The 27,940-nt window shown below is 37.1% G+C and overlaps 1 protein-coding gene across 2 annotated transcripts; it reads left to right on the top strand.

Annotated features, from left to right (window-relative positions):
* The first annotated feature begins 1,901 nt into the window (after window positions 1–1,901).
* Window positions 1,902–27,254, top strand: LOC307117817 (hemicentin-1-like). Of its 2 annotated transcripts, none has more exons than XM_079802943.1 (25): window positions 1,902–1,952; window positions 2,334–2,416; window positions 2,518–2,559; window positions 4,290–4,553; window positions 10,667–10,957; window positions 11,160–11,414; window positions 11,703–11,993; window positions 12,196–12,450; window positions 12,738–13,028; window positions 13,230–13,484; window positions 13,809–14,099; window positions 14,297–14,551; window positions 14,869–15,159; window positions 15,479–15,733; window positions 16,071–16,355; window positions 16,636–16,890; window positions 18,437–18,727; window positions 19,004–19,258; window positions 23,151–23,417; window positions 23,639–23,740; window positions 24,261–24,317; window positions 24,605–24,658; window positions 24,907–24,975; window positions 25,651–25,698; window positions 26,037–27,254. In XM_079802943.1, exons 2-25 carry the CDS (start codon window positions 2,386–2,388, stop codon window positions 26,042–26,044), a joined length of 4,758 nt encoding a protein of 1,585 aa, XP_079659069.1. In that variant the 5' UTR covers window positions 1,902–1,952; window positions 2,334–2,385; the 3' UTR covers window positions 26,045–27,254. The 2 variants fall into 2 exon arrangements, with proteins under 2 accessions (XP_079659069.1, XP_079659070.1); XM_079802944.1 differs by lacking the exon at window positions 1,902–1,952 and adding an exon at window positions 2,124–2,169.
* The last annotated feature ends 686 nt before the right edge of the window (window positions 27,255–27,940 follow it).

The raw sequence follows: 27,940 nt of genomic DNA, 5'->3' as shown, positions 1-27,940 counted from the left end.
ACGCTACCCTGCCAGTAACGTTACATACAAAGATAGATCAAAGTGACATTACGTTAACCAACCATTCAGAAACGTTATAAACATCAGAAACCTTAATTGTCGAACTTTGTTGGGGCTGTCATCTTGTTCCGGGTCCGACTCCGGTTCAAACTGTGTCCTCAGAGACTCCCGTTGCCCTTTCTCCAAAATATACCCTCAAGTGTTGTCAAGGCAACACTCCACGTGTGTTGTGTCGAACGCCCCACAGAACAGAGGGGCGGGGTGAGCAAAGCTCATTATCATTTGAGATGGTGAGATGGTGGTCCAGTGGGTTAAACCATGGATCTGATAAGCAGAAGGTTGCTGGTTCGATCTCAGCACACACCACCAGTGTGTCCTTGAGCAAGGCCCTTTATTCCATGTTGCTCCAGGGGGATTATCCCTGTAATAAGGGCACTGCAAGTCGCTTTGGATAAAAGCGTCTGCCAAATGCGTAAATGTAAATGTAAATCATTTAAAGTCACATGCACTGAAACGGCCAGGTAAAATTAGTGTTTTCTTACAATACTAATGAGAATTTTTAATTAAAGTATATTACAAACTTTTCATTTAGACACTAAAGAATCATATTAACTTGTAAAAAAAATGGCATTATATGACCCCTTTAATATTTTTCCAGAGCTGTATATATATATATATTGTAGCAAGTCAAGAGACTGTTTATGTTCTAAATGTTCTATATAGAGTGTGTTCTAGGTGCATGTATGTTCTTTCGTGTGTGTTCTGGTTGTGTGGGGCTTTAAGGCATGGGCTGTTTTTCTGTAAAGCGAGCTTGCACATTGATATGTGGACGAATTCTGGGGAGAAAGTTTGAGTAGTTGGCGTTCGCTGGTCTGTGTGAGGCAAGAGCATCGGCCACACATGTGCTCATGTTAATAAAAGAGCATTTCAACTGTGAGTCTGTCATTTTCTTTGTTCGCTACTATCTATCTATATATATATATATATATATATATATATATATATATATATATATATATATATATATATATATATATATATATATATATATATATATATATATATATATATATATGGGTTTGTATAATGTTGGTTGACATTTCATTAACCACAAGGCTAGCTACCAAAAACACTTTAAAGAGTTAACAATGTGTTATTGTGTTGACCCAGTGAAAATAATGGAGGGGGAGGGGGGAACTATGCAAAACTTACAAACTACTGTTGTTACCATCAACCACTGGGTTTTTAAATATCACTCTCTTAATATAAATTAGCAACTATTATTGGCATCTTTTCCGGGCTGTTAAAACAGTTTGAGAGTGTTGCAGCCCCACCTCGAGCAGGAATTGTTAAAGCCTCTGCTTACAGGATGTTGGTTCACCGCATGTCAGATCAGGAGGTTGGGCTGAATGTGACTTAGACAGAAAATGTACTTCCCACCTTTAAAACGGTTCGATATAACAACTTGTGTCAGCTATAATAAATGGCACATTTATTTTTGATATATAACTTACGAAAGATGCTTTAGAAGACATTGTCTTTTTGTGTAAATGTGCTGAAAGTGCACATCCAGCTGCAGTACAACTTCAGTCCATCATTATTGTTTCAAATACATATAAGAAAAATATGAATCTTTCTGTGAACCCAATCATGTTCTTTCCCTCAATTCCGTCCCCTCTATCCGTTGTTGATGTGTTCACATTTTAGATAGGTACTCATTAGGTTCTTCTGGTTCAGACCAGAAATAATTCATTTCTATAAATGTTTGTTGTGATTTTTGTGTGATACCGCTTTGAATGTATGTCATAATCCAGCAGGGCTTTTGGTACGACGAGGTTGGAGGAAAAAGGAAGTTCAAATACTGAATTCATCAATATTTTTTGAACAATAGTACAAACCACACCCACAATGCTTAAAACTGAAACCAGAACAATAACATAACTTAAGAATTGGTAAGTATTAATAATATAATAATATAATATTAAATTGACACCAGGTGCAATAGGCCTGCATGTAAAATGAAAACCTTTTGTTTTTTTAAAAAAAGTATGTTTTTTAAACACAATCCTGTATCTACAACTCGCTTTTTTATGTACTGCAGGCTCACTACCACACACACACACACACACAGAGAAACACACATCACATGGATAAGCACATTCTTGCAAGGTTCACTGAACACCCTTTTTTTACAATTAAAAATGGAAATAGGTTATTCAAAATATCAAACATTTGGTCAGCTTTGTAGGTGAAATGGAAGTAGACAAGACGTCACGATTTCCTGTCAAGTTTCCATTAAAAGTGGTTATAACAGGAAGCTTTTCTTGTTGCAGAGACTCACGCAAGACCGTGTTCACTGAAGCTCTACTTTGACTGCTGCAGCAAATGGAAACATTTAAAATCATCCTTTTGACAGGTAAGGTGCCATTATAAATATGAATTATATTTGAAACCAATAAAACTGGTAAATCATTATACTGTAACCCAGCTTTTCTCTGGATCTATTTTAAATTATAGTGGCAGTCTGTGTTCAGGTAACATCTCAACAGAGCACTGAAGGTAAGATTAATTTTTATATATATATGTGGTTGTTCATGAGTACCTTGTTTGTCCTGAACAGTTAAACTAAAGTCTAATGTTCTTCAGAAAAAATCCTCCAGGTCCTGCAAATTCTTCCGTTTTCCAGCATCTTTTGCATATTTGAACCCTCTCCAGCAGGGACTGTATGATTTTGAGATCCATCTTTTAGGATAATTGACTCAATCACAGCTATCAAAAAAGGTTCAAACATTCATTGGTGCTCCAGAAGGAAACATGATGCATTAAAAGCTCGGGGGTGAAAACTTTTGAAAAAAATTTTTTTCTTATTTTGTTTAAATATATATATATATATATATATATATATATATATATATATATATATATATATATATATATATATATATATATATATATATATATATATATATATATATATATATATATATATATATATATATATATATATTTTTTTTTTTTTTTTTTTTTTTTTTTTTTTTTTCATTTAGTACTGCCCTTCAGAAGCAACAGAAGATGCTTACATGTTTCTCGGAAGACAAATTAAGTACAATTTATCTTCAAAAATCAAAAAGTTTTCACCCCTATCTCTTAAAGGAGTAGTTCACTTTAAAATTAAAATTGCCCCATGGTTTACTCACCCTCAAGCCATTCTAAGTGTATATTACTTTTTTCTTTCTGATAAATACAATCAGAGTAATATTAAAAAATATACTTACGCTTCCAAGCTTTATTGGCAGTGATGGGGTCCATTGAGTTTGAAGCTCAAAAAAGTGCAAAAAAGGGGGGGTTAATCGATGGTGTTCTGTAAGAAAAATATACATATTTAAAATGTATAAAGTGAAATATCTAGCTATCTCCAGACCGCCTTCTGTATTCAACTTGCGCAGGAAATGTAACTCCTCTCGCAATTCAAAACGCTTGTGCTATGTCCGACGTCTTTTTTCGTAAGTTGAATACGCAAGGCGGTCTGCCGGAAGCTAGATATTTCACTTTATAACATTTTAAATATGTATATTTTTCTTACAAAACCCAATCGATTCACTTCAGAAGGCCTTTATTAACCCCCTGGAGCTCTGTGGAGTACTTTTATAATGGATGGATGCACTCGTGAGCCCTGTTCACTGCCATTTATAAAGCTTGGACGCGTCAGGATGTTTATTAATATAACTCAGATTGTGTTCATCAGAAAGAAGAATGTCATAGACACCTATATGGATTGAGGGAATCATGAGGTAATTTTCATTTTAAAGTGAACTACTCCTTTAATGCATCATGTATCCTTCTAGTTTAACTGCTCAGGACAAACAAGGGACTCAAAAACAACCATCACAAAACAAAAAAATCATCCAGGTAACAACACATTAAGAATCAAGGGTTCATAAACGTTTGAACGGGGTAATTTTTATAAATTCAACTGTTTTTTTTTGTTTGTTTTGTTTTTTGTTTTGTCTTGTGGACTATCTGTAAACATCTTTTATGTAAAATATCTTATTCAGGACAGTACTAAATAAAAAAATAACATGCATTTTGTATCCCTCTTATTTTGTTAAAATAATCAACATTTTGCAGATTCTGCAAGGGGTACGTAAACTTCTGAGCACAACTATATACTATAGGTTGTTTCTGGTTTGTTATGTGAACTAGTTTATTTAACTGTTTCATTTTTAAGTTACACCACTGTATTAAAAAGTGTTGGTATTCAGCCACTCTAAGGATTATTCATCCCCTAGGCACTCCAATTCAGATTCCCAAACCCAAGATAACTCAGAATCCAACACACAAGGTGCTGTACAGCACAGAGACGGTCACTCTGCACTGTGAGGTCCCTGGAGGAGCATCTGAGTTACAATACGACTGGTACAAGGACTCCACTAATCTCGAAACTGACCATCAGTCCAGCATCACTGTGACAAATGGTGGAAATTATGAATGCAAGGCAAAAAATGGATCTTCTGAGTCTGAACAAAGTGATAGGTACACTCTAACCCTACAAGGTGAATAAATATCATAATATAAAATATATATTCAGTAATAATATTTTTATATATATATACACTATATACTGTATATATATATATATATATATATATATATATATATATATATATATATATATATATATATATATATATATATATATATATATATATATATATATATATATATATAATATATATATATATATAGTGCACAGCATAAATGAGTACACCCCCTCTGAAACTTAACAAATTCAGCAATTACTCTTTACTTGGAAGACATGTTGGGGTTCTTCAGAGATGTAATGCTTGATCATTTACCAAAGAAGCATGTCAAAGTTATTCAGGAAAATAAAATTTTCTTGTCAAAGGGATAAAATGTTGCGTTGCAAAAATGAGTACACCCTCATGACAGTTATTATTACTAAATAGTTCCTTTATTACTAAATAAAACAAAATAAATATTTTGTAGTATAAGTTTAAGGCAATTTTTGATCAACAGATAAGTATGTTGAACCAAAACAGTTAAAGAGCAGTCATTTCTTGACACTTAAGTGTTATATAGCCCACTGAATCATTCTAAGACTTAATGCTGACAGCAATGGAGCCACTTTTGGGACAGAAACTGTCAGGAGACAGTGGTACGAGAGGATTTCTAAATCAAATCATTTTAAGCAGTAGCAACTCCTGGCTGTAAATTTAGGTAGGGCAGATTCTGGGGCTTTGCGCTAGTTTATGAAAAACATTTTGTGAGCTTTATATCCTAATCAGTGAACACATCAGACACACTTTTGGCAGAATTGTGTTGTTTCAGCCTGAGGGTGGCGTTCTCATAATGTACACATGACAAACGCATAGAATGCCATCGTAGAATTTGCTTAATGTAGTAGGCCTATTTATTACCTCTGAATGTTGTTTTAGAATATTGCAAGTTGTGAAGAAATTCCAGTGAGGAAAACAAAGTCATGTCTATTCTCAGAACAAACATAAATCAAACACAACAGGTCGACTGTATATAAAGGCTATTTACGTGAACATGTTTGAACTAAACGATTTATACTTTCATTAATTTGATACGATACTCAACATAGGAAGAATAGACATACCAAGACACATAGCTGATGCAGACACATAGCTGAAGCGGACTGATATGTCTTTGCCTGGAGCGAGCTTTATGTGAGGTAACGTGAAAATAAGCGGGAAATCTGCCCAATGGCTCTCTAGAGCACGCTGCAGTTCCATTTTTCACCACATGTTTACATTGGAAATTTGTGGGGTGCTGTAAAGCTAGGTAGGTCTCCAAGACCTGCCGCCCCACTATAGAGTGCCGAAGTAATGACGTCACTTTGTAGGCCAACCCGGAAGTTAGCGGCGCATGGGTTGCCTCGATCAAAAAGCCATTCATTTTCCCCATAGACTTTTGGAAAATCACAAAAAATAAGATCTGTGTTCAACAAAGAGTTATGACCCTTACACGTTTTGTCTACCAAGATAATCTTTACAAGTTAATCCAAAATGTATACATTTTGAAGCCCAAATAAAGCCGTCAGATATAAAATGCTAATGGTAGGCTATAAACGGACTACAGCACACCATGGTCGCGGATCAACGTCATCATCAAGCTTCCTCAAACTTTATTTAAAAGCACGCTCGCTCATTATGATCTGCGCTGTGTATGAACACTTATCTACTTTTTCATGAGAAATATTGCCCATTCGTTTTTTCCAAAAATGTTAGAAAATAATTTTGTTTATGCGTGCCTCTCTGAGATTTATCTTTTGTTAATGTTTTTTCAGACAATATGATTATCACTGTGATAACATTAAATGACATGAAACACAACCCAGTCTCTTTTTGTTAAAGGTCCCATGGCATGAAATTTTCAATTTATGAGGTTTTTCAACATTAATATGAGTTCCCCTAGCCTGAATATTGTCCCCAAGTGGATGGAAATGTTGATCGGTGTAAACCCGAGTTCTGGCTGTCTTTCTCTGCCTTTGAGAAAATGACAGGCCAGACGAATCAATCCTGAAGTATCCTGGTTTGACGTCCAAGCAGGAACGGTTCCCTCCCTTTCCTCCGCCCAGAGAATCTGGCACACCCATGCAAACGCTCGAGAGATCATGGCTTGTGAACGAGTGAACGCTGGCAGTTTCTCAGTGTTTGGATGTACAAATGAAAACAGAAGTCTTTTTTCAGTTCCTTCTGATCTGTGATCAGTGATTTCTGATGTGTAGCTAATTATTTATTATTCGTGCACACAATGCGGCTTCTCTCTCTCCCGACAGAACGGTGTTTTCGTGTTTTCTATCTTGTGAGTCAGTGTTTTTGTACGTCCTCGTCGCGTCTATCGGTTCTAAACTGTGCATACAGTCATGAGTTTCTGCTCAACATCAGCAGAGATAAACCTCACACACGCCGAAGCTCGGCCTTCAACATCCCCGACCCCCAGTACTGCATCTGGCCCACAGCGGAGGCATCAAACGCGGTGCGAGATTAAGCAGAAGGGGGGTAAGCGTGAGCATATCCGGGCTAGCCAGCCTAGCCCCACAATAAACTGGATTACATTCGATTACTGCGCTGTTGTGTCTTTGTTTGCGCTGTGTACTCAACGCGCGTCACTGACGCTTTTATTTTATTTTAAAAATAATGCTATTATCAACACTTACTTTTAACTCGTTCATCTCGACAGCTGTAATGGTACTTTGCATGTGTTACAAAGTTGGTAGAATAATGATGAAGACGGACTAGGTGTGACTGCGACTCGTGTTTATTCAGAACTCTCAGATACAAACACAATAAACTCGCGCTGACTGACAGCGCTCTCATAACTCAGTAGTTACTATAAATAACTTTGTTAGCAATTGCTGATCTCCGTCTCTAGTACGTTAGTGATGTCCGGTTCGCGAACAATCTTTCTTTTTAACCAGTTCTTTTTAGTGAACCGAATCAGTTCACCAAATCGGACTGAATCGTTCTAAACAGTTTGCGTCTCCAGTCAGCGCTGATCCATAATTTACTAAAGTTACTAACTTTCTGACATGAGTGACAGTCCCTCCGACTAGAAATAGACTAATAACCTGAAGTATATGCTGTAACTAAAACAGTTCAGACATGCTGAGAACTGATGTGAAGTGAACTCAGGTCCATCCATCTCTCTGGCAGCAGCTCCTGCCTGCTCGTGCCTCGTTAAACCACGCCCCCTCCGCTCATATAAAATGCAAAGATGTCAGCCAATCACAACAGTGGGTGTTTTTACTGAAGTCTCACAGCAGACACGCCTCTTGAAGCAGGGCATTCAAGCCACAGGGCAAACAGCAGTATTGAAAAAATGCCTTTTATTTCTAAATTATGACATTTTATGATGTAAAAGTCATACTAACAATATAAGTACAGCTCAGGAAACATTATAAAATAATAGAAAAATGCCATGCCATGGGACCTTTAAATGCAAGTTTATGTATGATCAATAATACAAAACGTATAATAAGCTACACATGAAATAAAGCAAACAATTCAGTCAAACATTCAAAGTCAGTGCTAGTCGGCTAACTTACAACGGTAACATACAGTTAAAGCCTAAAAATTAACAACTAATGAAACTTCACTTTGCTCTCAGCCTAAACGATTTGCCAGGGAACAAATTATAGATCCATGAGAGCAAATATGGGCCGTTAAATCTCCACAAGACCAATTATAGCTCGAGACGCCACAGAGACATCAGAGCCAGCGGCAGACGGCAGAAGGACTGGCCGAGGAAAGTCTACTCTCGCCGGCTAAACAAGCGCTGACCGCTGCTGACTCACTGGAGCTCACAACTCCGAAAACACCAGATAAAATGTTTAAAAAGGCACTCTTCTTATAAATAAACCACAGATTTGAGCTTTAAACAACTACATTATCGACTGAAAAAGTCTTAAAACTACGTTTTGTCACACATTAACAGTAGATTTTAACACAAAAAGACGTGTAAACACAGCCCATGTCAGCCATTTCTCAATGAGACGAACATGTGAAGAGAGTAAACTCCAAATGTTGAAGCATCCAACTTTGCGCGTATAACACGATTTATTCACGCCACATAAGTTCTTCATAAGTGAGGCTGCGGGCTAGTGAGAGATGGCCTGTTTGTCACGATGACGTCTAAAGTCCCCGCCAAAGGATGTAGTCCCTTTTAGCAACATGTTAGCAACCATCGTTTTTAAGACACAATAAAGTTTTTAAAAATCACAAGCAGGTTTTAACTAATGTGTTTTATGTCATAGATCAAAACGTGAAAATATTAAGAGGCTTTGTTAACCACAGACCTTATTTCAGGCGATTTAGCAAAAACCCATTCAAAAAACCCATAGACTTTAGGGCGAGGGAACCGGTAGGGCTAAAATGCTAACTCACTTCCGCGTTTTGGCCTAAAAAAGTGACGTCATTACTTCGGCACTCTATTATCAAGATACATGCCTGCTGAATCCATGCGCTTCATTTTAACATGAATTTCTTTACGACTTAAAATAGTCTAGAGAAATTGAAAAATATTTGTTGCAGAATGCTGAACTATTATTAATTCAGTGTATATGAATATTTTGGTGGGGCACTGCCCTGTCCATACAGACGAGCCACGGCTGGTTTTAAGAGTGAACATATAGCAAAAATAACAGTAATTCAAAAACAATGGACTTGTGAAAAGGCCCCTGAAATAATCAGGCCTTCATTTTAAGATTTCATTAGTGATGACGAGGGATTTTTTTACTAGACAAAGAGCAGGAGAAATACCAAGCGAGTGTCTCAGAGCCAGCAAAAGCTTTGAAAAGAGTGACTGTTTATCACACAGAGTAAGATGCAGCCTGCAGAAGTGACATGCCTGCTCGTTGTCCACGCTGGAACTTCCTACCAAAGCACAATAAGGTCAATTAGCCTTTTCCAAGGCTCATATTTAAAAAAATATATAGACTAATAATCCATGCTCTGGTCTCATGAGGCCAAGTCTAACAGCATCCAAAATGTTCTGGTGTTGCTAGAGGAGGAGTACTGTGAGAAGTGCCTAGTTCCCAGTGTGAAGTTCAGTGGTAGAGAAGTTCTTAAATTGGGATGCATGAGTGCTGAAGGTGTGCTTTATCAATGCTGTCATGAATTCACACACCACTGTGTGATGTAATACAAAAAGCCTGAAAGTTAAGATGCTACCCTCTCCTCATTTTGTCAAAATGACAATGATGATATGCATTCTCCCAAGGTGAAAAACCTTCTGTGGACATATATTTCACCCAATCTTGACACTCTTGAGCACCTTTGTGGGATTCTGTAGAGACGAGTTTAGCAACACTCCCCATTAAAGATCAGGGCATTTAAGGAGGCCATCATCCAGGACGTTAACAGGACAGATGTGACAATTTATTGTGAACTTGTACTCTCCGTGCCAAGAAGTGTCAGAGCTGTAAAAATTATGGAGGACATAAGAACTAGAATATTACACATTTGTTTTAATTAAATTTAGGGTACACTCATCTCTGCAATTCTTAATTTAAACAAATTTGACTGATTTACTTATTTTGCAGATATTAATGACATATATTTATCTGTTTTTATAAAATGTATATGTTCAATACATTCCAATTTTGCCATCTTTCCATGAATTGTATAATCTTTTGTATTTGTTCAGAGGGGATGTACTTGTTTATGTTGTGTACTCTATGTGTGCGCTGGTCTTTATTTTTCCTTAAGAATTTCTAAAGCTGTAATACAGTGATGAAGCAGTTATTTATGTTTTTAAATTTCTCTATTTACTATTTACTTAAAAAGCAAAACGCATTTGTTAACAGTTTATGGTAACTTTTGTCACAGAAGAATCTATTATCAGTTTAGATAAAAACAGCATGTAATGGCTAAATCTAAATTTTAGAAATGTCTAATTTGAAAACACTGTTCTTGGAGTTTTATTTATTATTATAATTATATATTATATTTATTTATTTTAGAATTTCAATACTGTATAGTTTTTTATTTAGATTTGATGTTTTCATTGAAATCATTAGCAAACCCAGCATTGATATAATTTTACTAGTCTTTAAATTATTGTCATGTCTGTTACATTATTATTATTATTATTGTTGTTGTTGTCGTGTTTATCTGTGCAGAACCACCTGAACCAAAACTGTCAATAGAGTCTGAATGGAAAACATTTTACCCACGTGAAAGACTGACTCTGAAGTGTTCAATTGATGGAGGTTTAAATGAATGGGGCTATGAATGGTTTATAAACGGAACTCAGCTTTCAGGTGATGAGGACATTTCCTTGTCTGGAAACACACTCTCAATCAGCTCAGCAAAAGCGAGTCATTCAGGACAGTTTACCTGCAGAGGAAAACATCTGACGAGAACACCAGTGACTACAAGACAAACAGAGGCTTTGAAACTTCATATTAATGGTAAAACTATTTATGATATTCTATGATTTATAGATATGAACAAAATTGAGAGGCACTTAAAAAGTTCAATGAAGAAGCCAGACACATAGAAGCATGAGTCCATTTAGTGTCAGTTTACAGAGAATAATAATCATTTGCAACTCAAAGCAGGTATTTTTTGAAGGTGGTCCCTTATTTATATTTTTAACTCTTTTGCTCCTAGTTAACACACCAAAGCCAGACATCAGAAAAGATCCATTGTTTGAGTTCTTCTACACTGAGGAGAAAGTCCAGCTTGGTTGTAATATGACTGGTGATGGATGGACATATGACTGGTACAAAGACTCAAAAACCTTGATCACAAATCCAACCTTCACTATCAGCTCAGCATCTCTCTCTGACACTGGTGTCTATCACTGCAAAGCAAAGAGAGGAGACTTCTCAGTGGACAGTGCGACTCTACGAGTGCAAGTTCAAGGTGAGTCCATAATTTACCTCTTTATAGTCATTTCTATTGTGAAATATTCTTCTCATTGTGAATCCATTGAGTTTACAATGCCTCAGTTAAGCAGGAAATGCATGGGCTAATTAAATGTAACCCTTGAAATGTAAGTCATTATGGAAGCATTCAACAAATGTGCAAATGGAAAAGAAAATAATGACAGAATCAAGAGAGTAAAATAAGTAGAATGAACAATTTCATAACCAAGAAGATATCAGTTCATTTCAGTTGTTCATTACTCTTGTTGTTGTATTTTCTGTGCAGATCCACCTCAACCAAAACTGTCAATAGAGTCTGAATGGAAAACATTTTACCCACGTGAAAAAGTGACTCTGAAGTGTACAATTGATGGAGGTTCAACTGAATGGCACTATGAATGGTTTAGAAATGGAACTCTGCTTTCAGTTGATGGGGACATTTCCTTTTCTGGAAACACACTCTCAATCAGCTCAGCAAAAGCGAGTCATTCAGGACAGTTTACCTGCAGAGGAAAACATCTGGCGAGAACACCAGTGACTACAAGACAAACAGAAGCTTTGCAACTTCATATTAATGGTAAAACTATTTATGATATTCTATGATTAATAGATATGAACAAAATTGAGAGGCACTTAAAAAGTTCAATGAAGAAGCCAGACACATAGAAGCATGAGTCAATTTAGTGTCAGTTTACAGAGAATAATAATCATTTGCAACTCAAAGCAGGTATTTTTTGAAGGTTGTCCCTTATTTATTTTTTTAACTCTTTTGCTCCTAGTTAACACACCAAAGCCAGACATCAGAAAAGATCCATTGTTTGAGTTCTTCTACACTGAGGAGAAAGTCCAGCTTGGTTGTAAAATGCCTGGTGATGGATGGACATATGACTGGTACAAAGACTCAAAAACCTTGATCACAAATCCAACCTTCACTATCCACTCAGCTTCTCCCTCTGACATTGGTGTCTATCACTGCAAAGCAAAGAGAGGAGACTTCTCAGTGGACAGTGCGACTCTACGAGTGCAAGTTCAAGGTGAGTCCATAATTTAACTCTTTATAGTAATTTCTATTGTGAAATATTCTTCTCATTGTGAATCCATTGAGTTTACAATGCCTCAGTTAAGCAGGAAATGCATGGGCTAATTAAATGTAACCCTTGAAATGTAAGTCACTATGGAAGCATTCAACAAATGTGCAAATGGAAAAGAAAATGATGACAGAATCAAGAGAGTAAAATAAATATTTTAGACTGAACAATTTCATAACCAAGAAGATATCAGTTAATTTCAGTTGTTCATTACTGTTGTTGTTTCTGTGCAGATCCACCTCAACCAAAACTGTCAATAGAGTCTGAATGGAAAACATTTTACCCACGTGAAAAAGTGACTCTGAAGTGTTCAATTGATGGAGGTTCAAGTGAATGGGGCTATGAATGGTTTAGAAACAGAACTCAGCTTTTAGGTGATGAGGACATTTCCTTTTCTGAAAACACACTCTCAATCAGCTCAGCAAACAAGAGTCATTCAGGACAGTTTACCTGCAGAGGAAAACATCTGACGAGAACACCAGTGACTACAAGCCAAACAGAGGCTTTGCAACTTGATATTTATGGTAAAACTATTTATGATATTCTATGATTAAAAGATATGAACAAAATTGAGAGGCACTTAAAAAGTTCAATGAAGAAGCCAGACACATAGAAGCATGAGTCAATTTAGTGTCAAATTACAGAGAATAATAATCATTTGCAACTCAAAGCAGGTATTTTTTGAAGGTGGTCCCTTATTTATTTTTTAACTCTTTTGCTCCTAGTTAACACACCAAAGCCAGACATCAGAAAAGATCCATTGTTTGAGTTCTTCTACACTGAGGAGAAAGTCCAGCTTGGTTGTAAAATGCCTGGTGATGGATGGACATATGACTGGTACAAAGACTCAAACATCTTGATCACAAATCCAACCTTCACTATCAGTTCAGCATCTCTCTCTGACACTGGTGTCTATCACTGCAAAGCAAAGAGAGGAGACTTCTCAGTGGACAGTGCGACTCTACGAGTGCAAGTTCAAGGTGAGTCCATAATTTACCTCTTTATAGTCGTTTCTATTGTGAAATATTCTTCTCATTGTGAATCCATTGAGTTTACAATGCCTCAGTTAAGCAGGAAATGCATGGGCTAATTAAATGTAACCCTTGAAATGTAAGTCACTATGGAAGCATTTAACAAATGTGCAAATGGAAAAGAAAATAATGACAGAATCAAGAGAGTAAAATAAGTCTTTTAGACTGAACAATTTCATAACCAAGAAGATGGCGTTCTGACTAAAATTTAAATTTTTATTCACTTTTCCTCGTCAATATTTTATTACTGTTGTTGTTGTTGTTTCTGTGCAGAGCCGCCTCAACCAAAACTGTCAATAGAGTCTCAATGGAAAACATTTTACCCAACTGAAAAAGTGACTCTGAAGTGTTCAATCGATGGAGGTTTAAATGAATGGGGCTATGAATGGTTTAGCAACAGAACTCAGCTTTTAGGTGATGAGGACATTTCCTTTTCTGGAAACACACTCTCAATCAGCTCAGCAAAGGCGAGTCATTCAGGACAGTTTACCTGCAGAGGAAAACATTTGGCGAGAACACCGGTGACTACAAGACAAACAGAAGCTTTGAAACTTCATATTAATGGTAAAACTACTTATGATATTCTATGATTAATAGATATGAACGAAATTGTTAGGCACTTAAAAAGTTAAACGAAGAAGCCACATAGCAGCATGAGTCATTTAGTGTCAAATTACAAAGAATTACAAGCATATGCAAATCAAGGCAGTTATTGTTTGAAGGTTGTCCATTATTTCTTATTTTACCTCTGTTTCTCCTAGTTAACACACCAAAACCACACATTCGAAAAGATCCATTGTTTGAGTTCTTCTACACTAAGGAGAAAGTCCAGCTTGGTTGTGACATGCTTGGTGATGGATGGACGTATGACTGGTATAAAGACTCAAAACCTCTGAACACAGATCCAACCTTCACTATCAGCTCAGCATCTCTCTCTGACACTGGTGTCTATCACTGCAAAGCAAAGAGAGGAAACTTCTCAGTGGATAGTGAGACTCTACAAGTGCACGTTCAAGGTGAGTCAATAACTTACCTCTTTATAGTCATTTATGTTGTGGAATATTCTTCTCATTGTGCATTCATTGAATTTACAATACCTCGGTTAAGCAGGAAATGCATGGGCTAATTCAATGTAAGCCTTGAAATGTAAGTCGCTTTGGAAGCATTCAACAAATGTGCAAATGTAAAATAAATGACAGAATCAAGAAAGTTAAATAAGTATTTTAGACTGAACAATTTCATAACCAAGAAGATGGGGTTCTGGCTAAAATTAAAATTTTCATTCCCTTTTCCACATCAATTGTTCATTAATGTTGTTGTTGTTTCTGTGCAGAGCCGCCTCAACCAAAACTGTCAATAGAGTCTCAATGGAAAACATTTTACCCACGTGAAAAAGTGACTCTGAAGTGTTCAATTGATGGAGGTTCAAGTGAATGGGGCTATGAATGGTTTAGAAATGGAACTCAACTTTTAGGTGATGAGGACATTTCCTTTTCTGAAAACACACTCTCAATCAGCTCAGCAAAAGAGAGTCATTCAGGACAGTTTACCTGCAGAGGAAAACATCTGACGAGAACACCAGTGACTACAAGATCAGCAGAAGCTTTGCAACTTGATATTTATGGTAAAACTACTTATGAGATTCTATAATTAATATGGATTATATTGACCGCCACCCAAAACAGTTCAATAAGGAAGCTGTTTATATTTTAAAGCTGTTTTTTTTTGTGTTTTTTTTGCCATTGGCCAGTACTGGTGTATAGTGGTTCATGTGAATGTTTGCAGTTTCCCATCTGCTCTTCTTGACAGTGGCCAGACACTATTAGCAGTATGAGTCAGTTCATTTAGTCTTGGATTATGAAAAATAACAAGCATATGCAACTCAAGGCAGTTATTGTTTGAAGAGAGCGCGTTATTACTAATTCTACCCCTGTGATTCTTAGATAACACACCAAAACCAGACATCACAAAACATAGGTGGTTTGAGCTCTTCTACACTGGGGAGAAAGTCCAGTTTGGTTGTAATATGACTGGTGATGGATGGACGTATGCCTGGTATAAGGACCCAAAACCTCTGAACACAGATCCAACTTTGACTATCCGCTCAGCATCTCTCTCTGACATTGGTCTCTATCACTGCAAAGCAAAGAGAGGAGACTTCTCAGTGGACAGTGAGACTCTACGAGTGCAAGTTCAAGGTGAGCCAATAACTTATTAATTTTTATAGTCATTTCAATTGTGGAATATTCTTCCCATTGTGCGTTCATTGAGTTGACAATGCCTCAGTAAAGTTCCCAGGAAATGCATGAACTGATGAAATGCAGACCTATACATTGAACACAATGAAAGTCGCTTTGGAAGCGTCCGCCAAATGTGTAAATGAAACGACATGGAATCAAGAGGGTTAAATAAGTATTTTAGACTAAATTATTTCCTAAACAAGAAACTGGGCTTCTGGCTAAAATGTTACTTTCATTCACTTTTTCATGTCAGTGGTTCATTACTGTTGTTTCTGTTTTTTGTTTTCCTGTTCAGAGCTGCCTCAACCAAAACTGTCAATAGAGTCTGAATGGAAAACATTTTACCGAAGTGAAAAAGTGACTCTGAAGTGTTCAATCAATTCAAATGAATGGGGCTATGAATGGTTTAGAAACAAAACTCGGCTTTTAGGTGATGAGGACATTTCCTTGTCTGGAAACACACTCTCAATCAGCTCAGCAAAAGCGAGTCATTCAGGACAGTTTACCTGCAGAGGAAAACATCTGACGAGAACGCCAGTGACTTCAAAAACATCAGAAGCTTTGCAACTTAATATTTATGGTAAAACTACTTATGATATTCTATGATTAATATGAATTAAATTGACCGGCACCCAAAATAGTTCAGTGAAGGAGATGTTCATATTTTAAGCCGTTTTAAGCCGGTTCATGTGAATATTTGCAGTTTCCCGTCTGCTCTTCTTGACAGTGGCCAGACAGTATTTGCAGCATGAGTCAGTTAATTTAGTCTTGGATTATGAAGAATAACAAGCATATGCAACTCAAGGCATTATTGTTTGAAGGTTGTCCATTATTTCTTATTTTAACTCTGTTTCTCCTAGTTAACACACCAAAACCACACATCAGAAAAGATCCATTGTTTGAGTTCTTCTACACTGGGGAGAAAGTCCAGCTTGGTTGTAATATGCCTGGTGATGGATGGACGTATGACTGGTACAAAGACTCAAAAACCTTGATCACAAATCCAACCTTCACTATCAGTTCAGCATCTCTCTCTGACACTGGTGTCTATCACTGCAAAGCAAAGAGAGGAAACTTCTCAGTGGACAGTGAGACTCTACAAGTGCAAGTTCAAGGTTAGTCCATCATTTACCTCTTTATAGTCATTTCAATTGTGGAATATTCTTCTCATTGTGCATTCAGTTTACAATACCTTAAAAAGTTCTGACCTATACCCTGAACGCAGGGGCGCCATGAGGAGTTTTAAGGGGGGTATGCAAGACAGAATTTCGGGTCCCCTTCTTCCAGAAGATGAATATGTTTCTTTTGAGGTTTAATAAGAAATTTAAATAATTTATTAGTTAACATGTATATTATTTAACTTCGTCCCCCCTCCACCCCTAAAACGAGGTTGATTTTAACCCATTGGCGCATACGATCACACCTTTTCATGTATCACAACTATTCAGTGTTTTCAACCACATAATGTTTATATGAGGTTTCAGAGATTTAAATAAAGTACTGTAAAAAAAAACATGTATAGTTTTTATATTCAAATTCCATATGATGCCTTTGGAAGCTGCAGTAATCCTTTCAATTATAGGCTAATTTGATTAAGTGTTTTTTTCATATCAGATACACATTGAGTAACAATAAAGATTACTATATTCTTTTCCCAGTTCGTATGCCACTTATTTTGATGTATTTCAGGAAAAAGTGATGAATTTATGTGATGTAAATCCGGCAGATCCTCTGAATTGCGGTGGAAACTCATTGCACATTATATCAACTAACATGATCATTGTAAAGGCGTTTAAACGACAAAACACATCAGAATATATCATACAATTCATGATATAGTAAACAAGTTTGTGAATATTTTTAATAAAAAGGGAAAAACTAAATAAACACGATACACTGTGTGTTTGTGTGGCTGCATGATGCGTCGCCAAGGAAATAAAACCTTCTAAAATAATAACTCACTCTGGGGGCTATGCCCCCAGTGCACACAACCAAATTTGGAAATAATGATTCAATGTTTCTCTGAAGAATAAAGTTAAGTTTTTAACTACAGACTTCTTGAATTAGGTCTTTTGACATATCTGAGATCAACAATCATCTCTAACATTTTGTTTAGCCTATTCTTATTTGTATGGACCCAATTATTAAGGGAAACTTCCATCCTTTTAATGTCTTCATCCCTACTTTTTTTTACGTTTTCGCTTGTGCTCATGACAGGTGCTTCTTTTGAAGTGGCGAGAGACCATGGTGGTGTGGTCATGTTCACTTCTTACTTTCTATAATTTACCGATTTTAATTTTATTTTACTACAATATTATTAGTTAATGTGTTTGTGTATGTAAAAAAAATAATAAGAATTCATGCACACACAAAATATCCAAAGTCGTGATTTGGGGCCCCTCAGCGTCCTGGGCCCATGTGCCTGGCATACTCTGTACCCCCCGTAATGGCGCCCCTGCGAAGGCAATGTAAATCACTTTGAAAGCATCCACCAAATGGGTAAATGTAAGAGAAATGACAGAATCAAGAGAGTTGAATAAATATTTTAGACTAAATTATTTTATAACCAAGAAACTGGGCTTCTAGCTAAAAGTATACTTTTCATTCACTTTTCCACTTTTGTTCATTGTTGTTTTCTTGTATTCATTCATTCATGTGCAGAACCACCTGAACCAAAACTGTCAATAGAGTCTCAATGGAAAACATTTTACCCAACTGAAAAAGTGACTCTGAAATGTACAATTGATGGAGGTTCAAGTGAATGGGGCTATGAATGGTTTAGAAATGGAACTCAGCTTTTAGGTGATGAGGACATTTCCTTTTCTGGAAACACACTCTCAATCAGCTCAGCAAAAGTGAGTCATTCAGGACAGTTTACCTGCAGAGGAAAACATTTGGCGAGAACACCAGTGACTACAAGTCATACAAAAGCTTTGAAACTTCATATTTATGGTAAGTGAAACTACTTCTGAAAAATGTTTACGTCAGAAATGAACAAAAACAATTCAGATAGTGACAGCTAGTTGTCTTAAAAGAGGTCAATGAAGATTTTAGTGGATTTTAAAGAGGTTAGTGTCAGGGTTTAAAGCTTCCTGACAAAAGGATTTTCAGTGAGAAATTCAGTTAATTTTGTGTGAGGATTGTAAAAAATAACAAGTACATTCAGCTAAAGGCAGTTATTGTTTGAAGGTTGTCCATTATTTCTTATTTTACCTCTGTTGCTCCTAGATGACCCACCAAAACCACATGTCAGAAAAGATCCATTATTTGAATTCTTCTACACTGAGGAGAAAGTCCAGCTTGGTTGTAATATGACTGGTGATGGATGGACATATGACTGGTACAAACACTCAAAAACCTTGATCACAAATCCAACCTTCCCTATCCACTCAGCATCTCACGCTGACATTGGTGTCTATCACTGCAAAGCAAAGAGAGGAGACTTCTCAGTGGACAGTGAGACTCTAAAAGTGGAGGTTCAAGGTAAGTTAGTCTCTTGTACCCTTATAAACTGCCTCTTGTTGCCATTTATTTTATAGAATATGACCATGGCAAAGCACTCAATGAAATGAAAATATGAAGTTGAAATTGACTTTCTTTCTTCTGTGGGACACAAAAGATATTTTGAAGAATGTATTTATTTTTGTCTGTAACTTTGAAAGTCAATGTGGTCTAATGTTGTTTTGGATCCCACTGACTTTCAAAATATCACCTTTTATGTTCCACAGAAGAAATACAGGTTAGGAAGGACATTTGGGTGAGTAAATGGTGTAGTTTCTTTCAAAAGGTACACTCAATGCTGCGCTTGATTTTAAGTGCTATGGGGAATGCCTTTTGGTGTGACCAGCTGTAAATGTGTGTGCAACACGTCAATGAAATTGACTTTGAACTTTATAGCCTCTTCAGTGACGCCATCGGAATGCACGCTATAATTAGATGTGGTGCATCGACAGGTCTTTTTGTCTTTAGACCATTTCTCTGCTAGGTGTTAGTTTTTCTAGGCAGTGCGGAGAAAACTCTTCTCTTTTTCCTCTACACTGTAGACTGTACATTGAATGACAAGTGAAAGAAAAATAAACAAAAGAAAATGAGCGATATACAAAACAAACTGTGTTTCTCCGTGTTCACGTCCTATAGCTGATTCGAACACACATCAGAATTGCTTTGTGTGTTTGGGTGAAGAGCATGCTGCCATTGTGTTTGAGCATGGTGATTGCGAGCATTGTGAATTGTTCACAGTTAAAGTGTTTTTTGTTCACAGTTAAAGTGCTTTGTGTTTCGCACTCTAGGTGCATTGCCGTTGCCAGATGCAAACGGCAGACGCCTCCCTGTCAGGCTGGGCTACCGTCCAGTCCAAGGGATCTGGGGAGGCATCATCTAGATTGACACCTTAATTTCCTCAAATTGATGGCTGTATTTCTGGCCCTGTAATATTTCCTCCAGCAGTGTAGGGGCTACCATGCACAAGCTAGTGGCGTAAGTCAGAGGGACTATTCATTTGTCATGGCGGCTGCCTCAAAATGTCAGAGGGATGCTATTGCCCTTGCCTATGTGGCACTCGGTCAAGCTTCGCCAGTAGGCATCAGGGCTCATTCTACCAGGGGGGTAGCGTCCTCTAGAGCTTTGGCTGGGGGTACGCAGGCTGGTCCTCTCCGCACACATTCATAAGATTTTATAGTTTGGATGTTCACGCCACTCCGGGCTCTCATGTCCTTGAGTCGACATCACAAGTTCATGTCTGAGACCTTTCGCGTTCTTGTGAGCACACACTACACAACCGTGAGGGGTCCAGACACCTCCAGTGTGGCGGCGTGGGTGTTTTCGTTCCCCATAGTGCTTAAAATCAAGTGCAGCATTAAGTGTAGGTTTTGAAAGGGAACATCTAGGGTTACTTGACTGTCACCCTGTTCCCTGAAAAAGTGGGAACGAAATGCTGTGCTTCATTGTCGCACTGAAAATGTCCCAGGACTGCTCTTCAGACAAAATATACCAGTCAATGTACCTGTGGCACATCTAATTATAGTCTGTGATTGGCGTGCATTTCGATGACGTCACTGCAGAGGCTATAAAGTTCAAAGTCAATTTCATTGACGTGTTGCACACATATTCACAGCTGGTCACACCAAAAGGCATTCCCCATAGCACTTAAAATCAAGCGCTATTAAAATCGCGGCAGCGCGACTCCGGCGAGTGACGCGTCAGAGAGAGTCCCTCAGAGCAGCAACGGTCACGTGATCTCTGTCTCGGAGGACGAGGTTCGGAGGGCACTCAAACGTGTGGATGTCAGGAAAGCTGCTGGGCCGGATGGTATTTCAGGTCGTGTTCTGCGGTCCTGTGCTGATCAGCTCGCAGGGCTCTTTACATCCATATTTAACGAGTCCCTTGCTACATCTGTTGTCCCCACCTCCTTCAAACGATCCTCTATCATCCCTGTACCTAAGATCAGTAAACCCTCTTGCCTAAATGACTATCGTCCAGTGGCTCTCACATCTTTAGTCATGAAGGTCTTTGAGAGACTCATTAAAAACAACATTTGCTCCTCCATTCCTGACACTTTGGACCCTCTTCAGTTTGCCGATCGTCCCAATAGATCGACTGAAGATGCCATCTCTCACGTCCTTCACTCCTGCCTCACTCACATCGACAGCAAAAGTGGGAACTATGTCAGGCTGCTATTTATTGACTATAGCTCAGCCTTTAACACCATAGTTCCCATTAAGCTAACACACAAACTCCTGGATCTAGGCCTGAATTCTTCTCTCTGCCTCTGGATTGAAGATTTCCTCACTGGCAGACCCCAGGCGGTGAGAGTAGGCCAGTTCACCTCCACCTCCATCACCCTGAGTGTTGGAGCTCCACAGGGCTGTGTGCTGAGTCCCCTGCTCTACTCTCTCTACACCCATGACTGTTTGTCCACACACAGCTCCACCTCGATCATCAAGTTTGCTGATGATACTGTTGTCCTGGGTCTCATCTCCAACAACAATGAGACGGCATACTTGGACGAAGTGGAGCAACTGACATCATGGTGCCAGGACAACTGTCTCTCTCTGAATGTTAACAAGACCAAAGAACTGATTGTGGACTTCAGGAAGAGACAGCATCGGTCATACTCCCCTCTCATGATCAGCGGGACACCGGTAGAGAGAGTGAACAGCTTCAAATACCTGGGTGTGAACATCTCCGAGGATCTGACCTGGACTACACACATCCAGACACAGGTGAAAAAAGCCTGGCAAAGACTGTACCACCTGCGCCAGCTGAGGAAATTCAGGGTTTCACCAGCCATCCTGAAAACTTTCTATCGAGGGGCGATAGAAAGTGTCCTGACTCAGTGCATCACAGCGTGGTACGGGAACAGCACCAGTCACGATTGCAAAGCCCTGCAAAGAGTGGTGCGCTTATCCGAGCGCATCTCAGGCTCAGCTCTCCCGTCTCTGCAGGACATCTTCACCAAACGCTGCAGAGGTAGAGCTACTAAAATCATCAGAGACATTAATCACCCTGCAAACTCTCACTTCACCCTGCTGCCATCTGGTAAGCGCTTCCGTAGCCTGATGGCAAAGACTGAAAGACTCAGGTGGAGTTTCTTCCCCCAGGCCATCAGACTCCTGAACTCAGTCACGTGACTTCACTTCACCCCCGCACACACATAAACATCCAGTTTAAACATTAACATCCACATACTGCCATTGCACTGCACTTTACTTTCCTATTGTTACTGCGTAACAACCTGTAATAAACCTTGCACATTATACTTCTTTATATATACATATATATATATATTTATGTTAACCACTTATTTCTAAGTCTACAGTTTATCTCACTTATCATATCCACTTATTTGTTTATATTTTTATATTTTAATTTTTATATTTTTATTTTTATCTTATTTCCTATTTTTATCTTTTACTTGATTTATTTATAATTCTACTTATGTTAATACTTTTTATTCTAATTTTATTCTATTTCTATTTTAATTTCTTGTAACTGTTATTTGCACTGTCCATGGAGCGGACCTGTTTACATTTCACTGCCAGTTGTATATTGTGTATATAACTGTGTATGTGACAAATAAAACTCTTGAATCTTGAATCTTGAAGCATCTCGTTCCCACTTTTTCAGGGAACAGGGTTACAGTCAATTAACCCTGGACATTTTATGTGTAGTTTACTGTATGATATACTGTATGAATATACATGGTATGAATTAAGTACTGAATTCACAAGTAAGTGCATTTTAAATAGTTAATAAAACTAGTACAAGCAAAAGCACTGATGCCTATTGATTAGAATTAATTACAAGGCTCAGTATGTATTTTATAACAAATAATATTTATTTATAGTAATTATTTACATTTTTGTTTTGTTCTAAGCGCGTCCACCTGCGGTTCTGAGTCTGGAGACTGAATTGAGCGACATCATGTCTGGGAATATCCTGACCCTGAGGTGTAACGTCTCAGACAGCAAACAGTGGAGCTACGCCTGGTTCGAGAACGGACAGAAGCTCAATGGGTCCTCTGATATGTTCAAAGTTATAGCAACAGATGAAAATATTAAAAGTGAATTCAAGTGCAAGGGAATAAGGACAGAGAGACCTCTGTACTCTGCTCTGAGTGAGGGCTTCACGGCCAACAATATTCGTGAGTAATGTGAATATTTATTAGTAAACTTCTTTCACACAATGTATAGATGTAAATTATTTGTGGATTGGAGCAGTGTCAAGTTAAGATTTTCAACATAAGTATCCTGTTACCATGACAGACAAAAACAAAACAAAAAACAACACTTTTATATATAATTTATACTGTATATAAATGTTTGAACGGCATGTTAATTTAACTTTATAATTTCATTATTACAGTATTAAAAAGAAAAATTCTGCTGGCCATCTCAGGATGTCTCGTCTGCTGTATTGTACTCCTGATAATTGGATGCCTTGTTATAAGATTCACCCGTAAACCAGGTACAAACTCTAAACAATTCATATACTTCTGAAATGAAGCATCTTAATTAATAATACTGGTCTCATCATTAACAAAAACAAGCAGTGTCTATTTACACCAAACACCAGCGACCAGCCTCGTGTTTCTGATTGTATACTGTAGTACTGTTTCTATTTACACTTTATTTGAATAGTCTCTATCGATGGATGAAGTGTAAACAGGATTTAATTTGTTGATATGTACAGTTGTTGTCTACTATTATTTACACTCAGTGTAAACACTATTCACCCTTTAGTAAACAGATTAAATAGCTGCTGCCAAAAAAATATAAAATTGCAATTAAACACGTAATCCTTTGATGTGGATTCAGCCATTTTGAGTTTTGTTGTCATACGCTGAAGTTTGGGTTTTAAAATGTTTCTGAAAGAAGTCTCTTATGCCCACCAAGACTGCATTTATTTGATCAACAATACAGTAAAAACAGTAATATTTAGCTTTACTTAATAATACTTCTCACAAAACTTTGGTCTTTATCTTTAGAGAAAAAAGAAACACCACAAGAAGACTTGTTTTTCTCAATGGCAGACTCCAAGAATAGTAAGTTATGGGGACTAAATGTTCACAAGTATAGTAATACCAGAAATGTCTGACCTTGTGGGGACATTTTTGGTCCCCATGAGGAAACAAGCTTATAAATTATACTAAGTGATGTTTTTTGAAAATGTAAAAATGCAGAAAGTTTTCTGTGATGGTTAGGTTTAAGGGGGGAAGGTTAGTGTAAGGGGAGATAATATACAATTTGCACAGTATAAAAACCATTACGTCTATGGAAAGTCCCCACATTCTCCACATTTACATCTATATGGGTCTTTAATACTCTCCAGAAACAGCTTCACCCTTAGAGGAGTACATGGACAATGGTCCCACAGATATGAAAGGTATGTGCATTTTACTGGGTTTGGCTTACATTACAATCAAAAATACAATCATATACTCATTTACTTTAACAAATGGCACTATTTTATACCCGAAGCCTCTGTGGTAATATTATATGAAACACTATTAGTGACTCAACAAGTAAAGTTTTCTGGCATTTTGCATGAATTTGCTTGAATTACAAGCCAGAATTATGTTTTTGGATTTTTAAACTAAAAGAAATCACAACACTCTCTCTAATACCATTCAGAATGTGAGGAAAAAGAAGAACTGCTCACTGATCGTGTTTCAGCCGTTTGTGTGGATGGTGTGATTAAAGGTAAGAGACCTAACAAACGTATAATGTCTATTGTATCATAATATTTGTAACAGAAATCAATAATTTCATTTTCAGCACAAGTAATTTAGGGGACCATAAAAAGTAAAAAATTCCAATTTAATTAAACATTTTAAGTTCTGTTGAAATAATAATGTGGATCATTACATTGACTTAAAATTGTGTGCAATTTAAACACATTTATGCATTACTCAAGTAGTTAATGACTTAAACACAATTTTTAAAGTTGATTACTCAATTATGTTACAAATTATAATGGTCCTCTACATAATTTCATAACTCAAAAATATTGATGCTAACTGTTGCGTTAATTTGTTGTTGTTGTTAACACATTATTTTTAGAGTTTACATTACACTCTTAAAAAAAAAAAGGTTACAAAGGGTTTTTTCACGATGCAGAACCAAATAACTTTTTGTGATAAGTTTTTTTGTTTTGTTTTATGTGTGTGAAAAACATTTTAATAAATAATAACTTTTTTTTGCACTACAAAGAACCTTCAGTGCGAAGAAAGCGTTCTTCTGATGTTAAGCCAATAAAGAACCTTTATTTTTAAGAGTGTAAATAAAATACAGAATTATAAATATGTTTCTGAGCAATAATTACATGATCTCAGAAATCAGTTATTACAAATGACTCTCACAATTTTTCTCTTAAAGATGAAGACTCACCAGCATCAGAAGCTAATGGCCTGACTTCCTTTAAAGGTATTTAAATTACACTATTTTAAAGGCGTTTTGAACTTGGTCTTAAAATTCATTCTTCTTGGTGTTAAAAAGTGTTTCACACTAAGCCTGTTTAAACTCTGGGTCATAAACTGTTTCAATGCTTTATTAAATATGCATGCACTTTATAAAGTCATAAAAACATAACCTAAAAAATTATAATCACCGTTATTATCCCTGTAAATATGCAAATAAAAAAGTCCCATCCAGGGTTTACAAATGTACAGTGTGAAATCTTGAAACCTGAGATTATCAATTTCAAGTATGATAAACCCATAAAAACTGATTTTGAACTTATTGTCATGTTTCTGCCTCTCCAGGACTCTGAACCATTATATCAGCAATCAACATCATGATGGAGTTTCTGTTTGCACTGATGCAGCTAAACGACATATGCTTATATTAAAAAAGATTGCATTAGCACCGCACTTTGTCTAGCAGCAGCTGCACTTTTGTATAGGCTACTTTTAAGGGCTGAAAATCAGCTTGTTTACAGCTTGAGTTAATGTAGAATTGAACTGCAGTGTTGTGGAGACTGCATACTGCCTTAAATTAGAGACCTGCACTCCCACGGGACCTAACACAAGAGTACAATTATTTGCGGGGCTCCCGCAAAATAGAAATATCTAAAAAACAAAACATCTAAAAACAAATACATTGTTATTCATCTATTGCACAAAAGCAACAAGAACAACTAAAACAAAATAAAAACGATTTACAGGCAAGCATATTTAGTTTCTGTTTATAACGTGTTTTTGCTGCGTTGTGCAATGTAGCCAATCACGGACATGTGTTGATTTCTAAAACGCAATGGCCAATCCAATGCATTTAAGTTAGAATCCACTCACCGCTCAAAGTGAGTTTTTGTTCATTGCTGAATTCTGCATGCTGGCAAATCCAAAAAAAAATGTGACATTTCGAAAGATTAATTGTGCAGTCAGCTTCATAACGGAGCTTTGTGAGATGGCAATGAACTGATTATTAAGGGAGCGCACTTTGCACGCATTCTGCCATTCCAAACCATGCACGCGCTTGCTTTTGTGTTAAATTACTTGAAACTGTGCCATGGACATACAGAAAAAATCTATTTATACTTTTATGCAGGCTTTTGCGGGCGGGCGTGGGACAAAATATGAATGTTGCGGGCGGGAGCGGGAGAAGGTAACGTATTTTTGCGGGAGCAGCACTTAAAAAATCCGTCCCGTGCAGGTCTCTGCCTTAAATGAAGACAGTGATTGCAGAATAACAGACAATTACAATTATCAGAAGTAATATCTGTAATCCAGTTTGTTTCATATGTTGCCAACACAAATATTACAACACAACACCATAGAAAACAAATATTAACAAAGGTTATTTTCTTGTTGTAATTTATTTGCATATTGAATAACATATTTTATTTTTTTCTACAATATGAGTGCCACCTGCTTAAAAACAGTTTGTGCACATTTTATTTGAGATATTGTGTGTGTGTGTTTTGTGTTTTTAGTGTGTTGGTTCTAGATAATTCACATTCAAATAAACATGTAAGACTTTTATCCATTTCATTTTTTACACAAAACTAAATTTAAGTTACACTATGTAACTTTTTTTCTATTCAAAATTAATAAAATTTATCATCAACATTTTTGTCTTACCCTGAGTCATTGTATGTCAGTTACGGTATTGGTAAGTGTTTATATTTAAACCTAGGGATGGTTTTCGTAGGAAATTGCATACATACTGTACGTCGTGCATGTATCGTCATATCTGTAAATAGATCGTTTATCCGGTGTTGTGTAATATGAAAAAGACTGGAACTGAAGATATTAGTGCACACCATAGACTGTAAAAAAAGATGGACGACATGCCTTTACTCTCTTCCGTTGTTGTAAGTGAAGCCGCCAGTGTTCAAATATGGCGCTGACATCTTGGGTCTCGAGTCTGCGCAGTAGTGAGCGCGAAGTTGAGCCGCGATATCAAGGTCCCACACTCTCCCGCCTAATCAACAACTTTTTGTGAAATAAAAAGTTGTGGAAATATAGAGATTAAAAGCTCCAATCTCCTCCCCAAAGTTCCTGAAAAATGTCCATTAGTGCCTCAGTGACTTCGCTCAGAGAAGCTGTCAATCATAGCTGTCAATCAGAACGTAACACCCCAGTTGTCTTTCATCATCTCGTGTTCGAGATCCACCTATGGGGAGGGCATCCGTACCTGACCTCTGCAGAAGCATCCAATTGCACCA

This window comes from Gobio gobio (assembly GCF_949357685.1).
Source record: "Gobio gobio genome assembly, chromosome: 21".
NCBI lineage: Eukaryota > Metazoa > Chordata > Actinopteri > Cypriniformes > Gobionidae > Gobio > Gobio gobio.
Note: the sequence above shows the minus strand (reverse complement) of the source record. Positions and strands in the feature narration are given on the sequence as shown.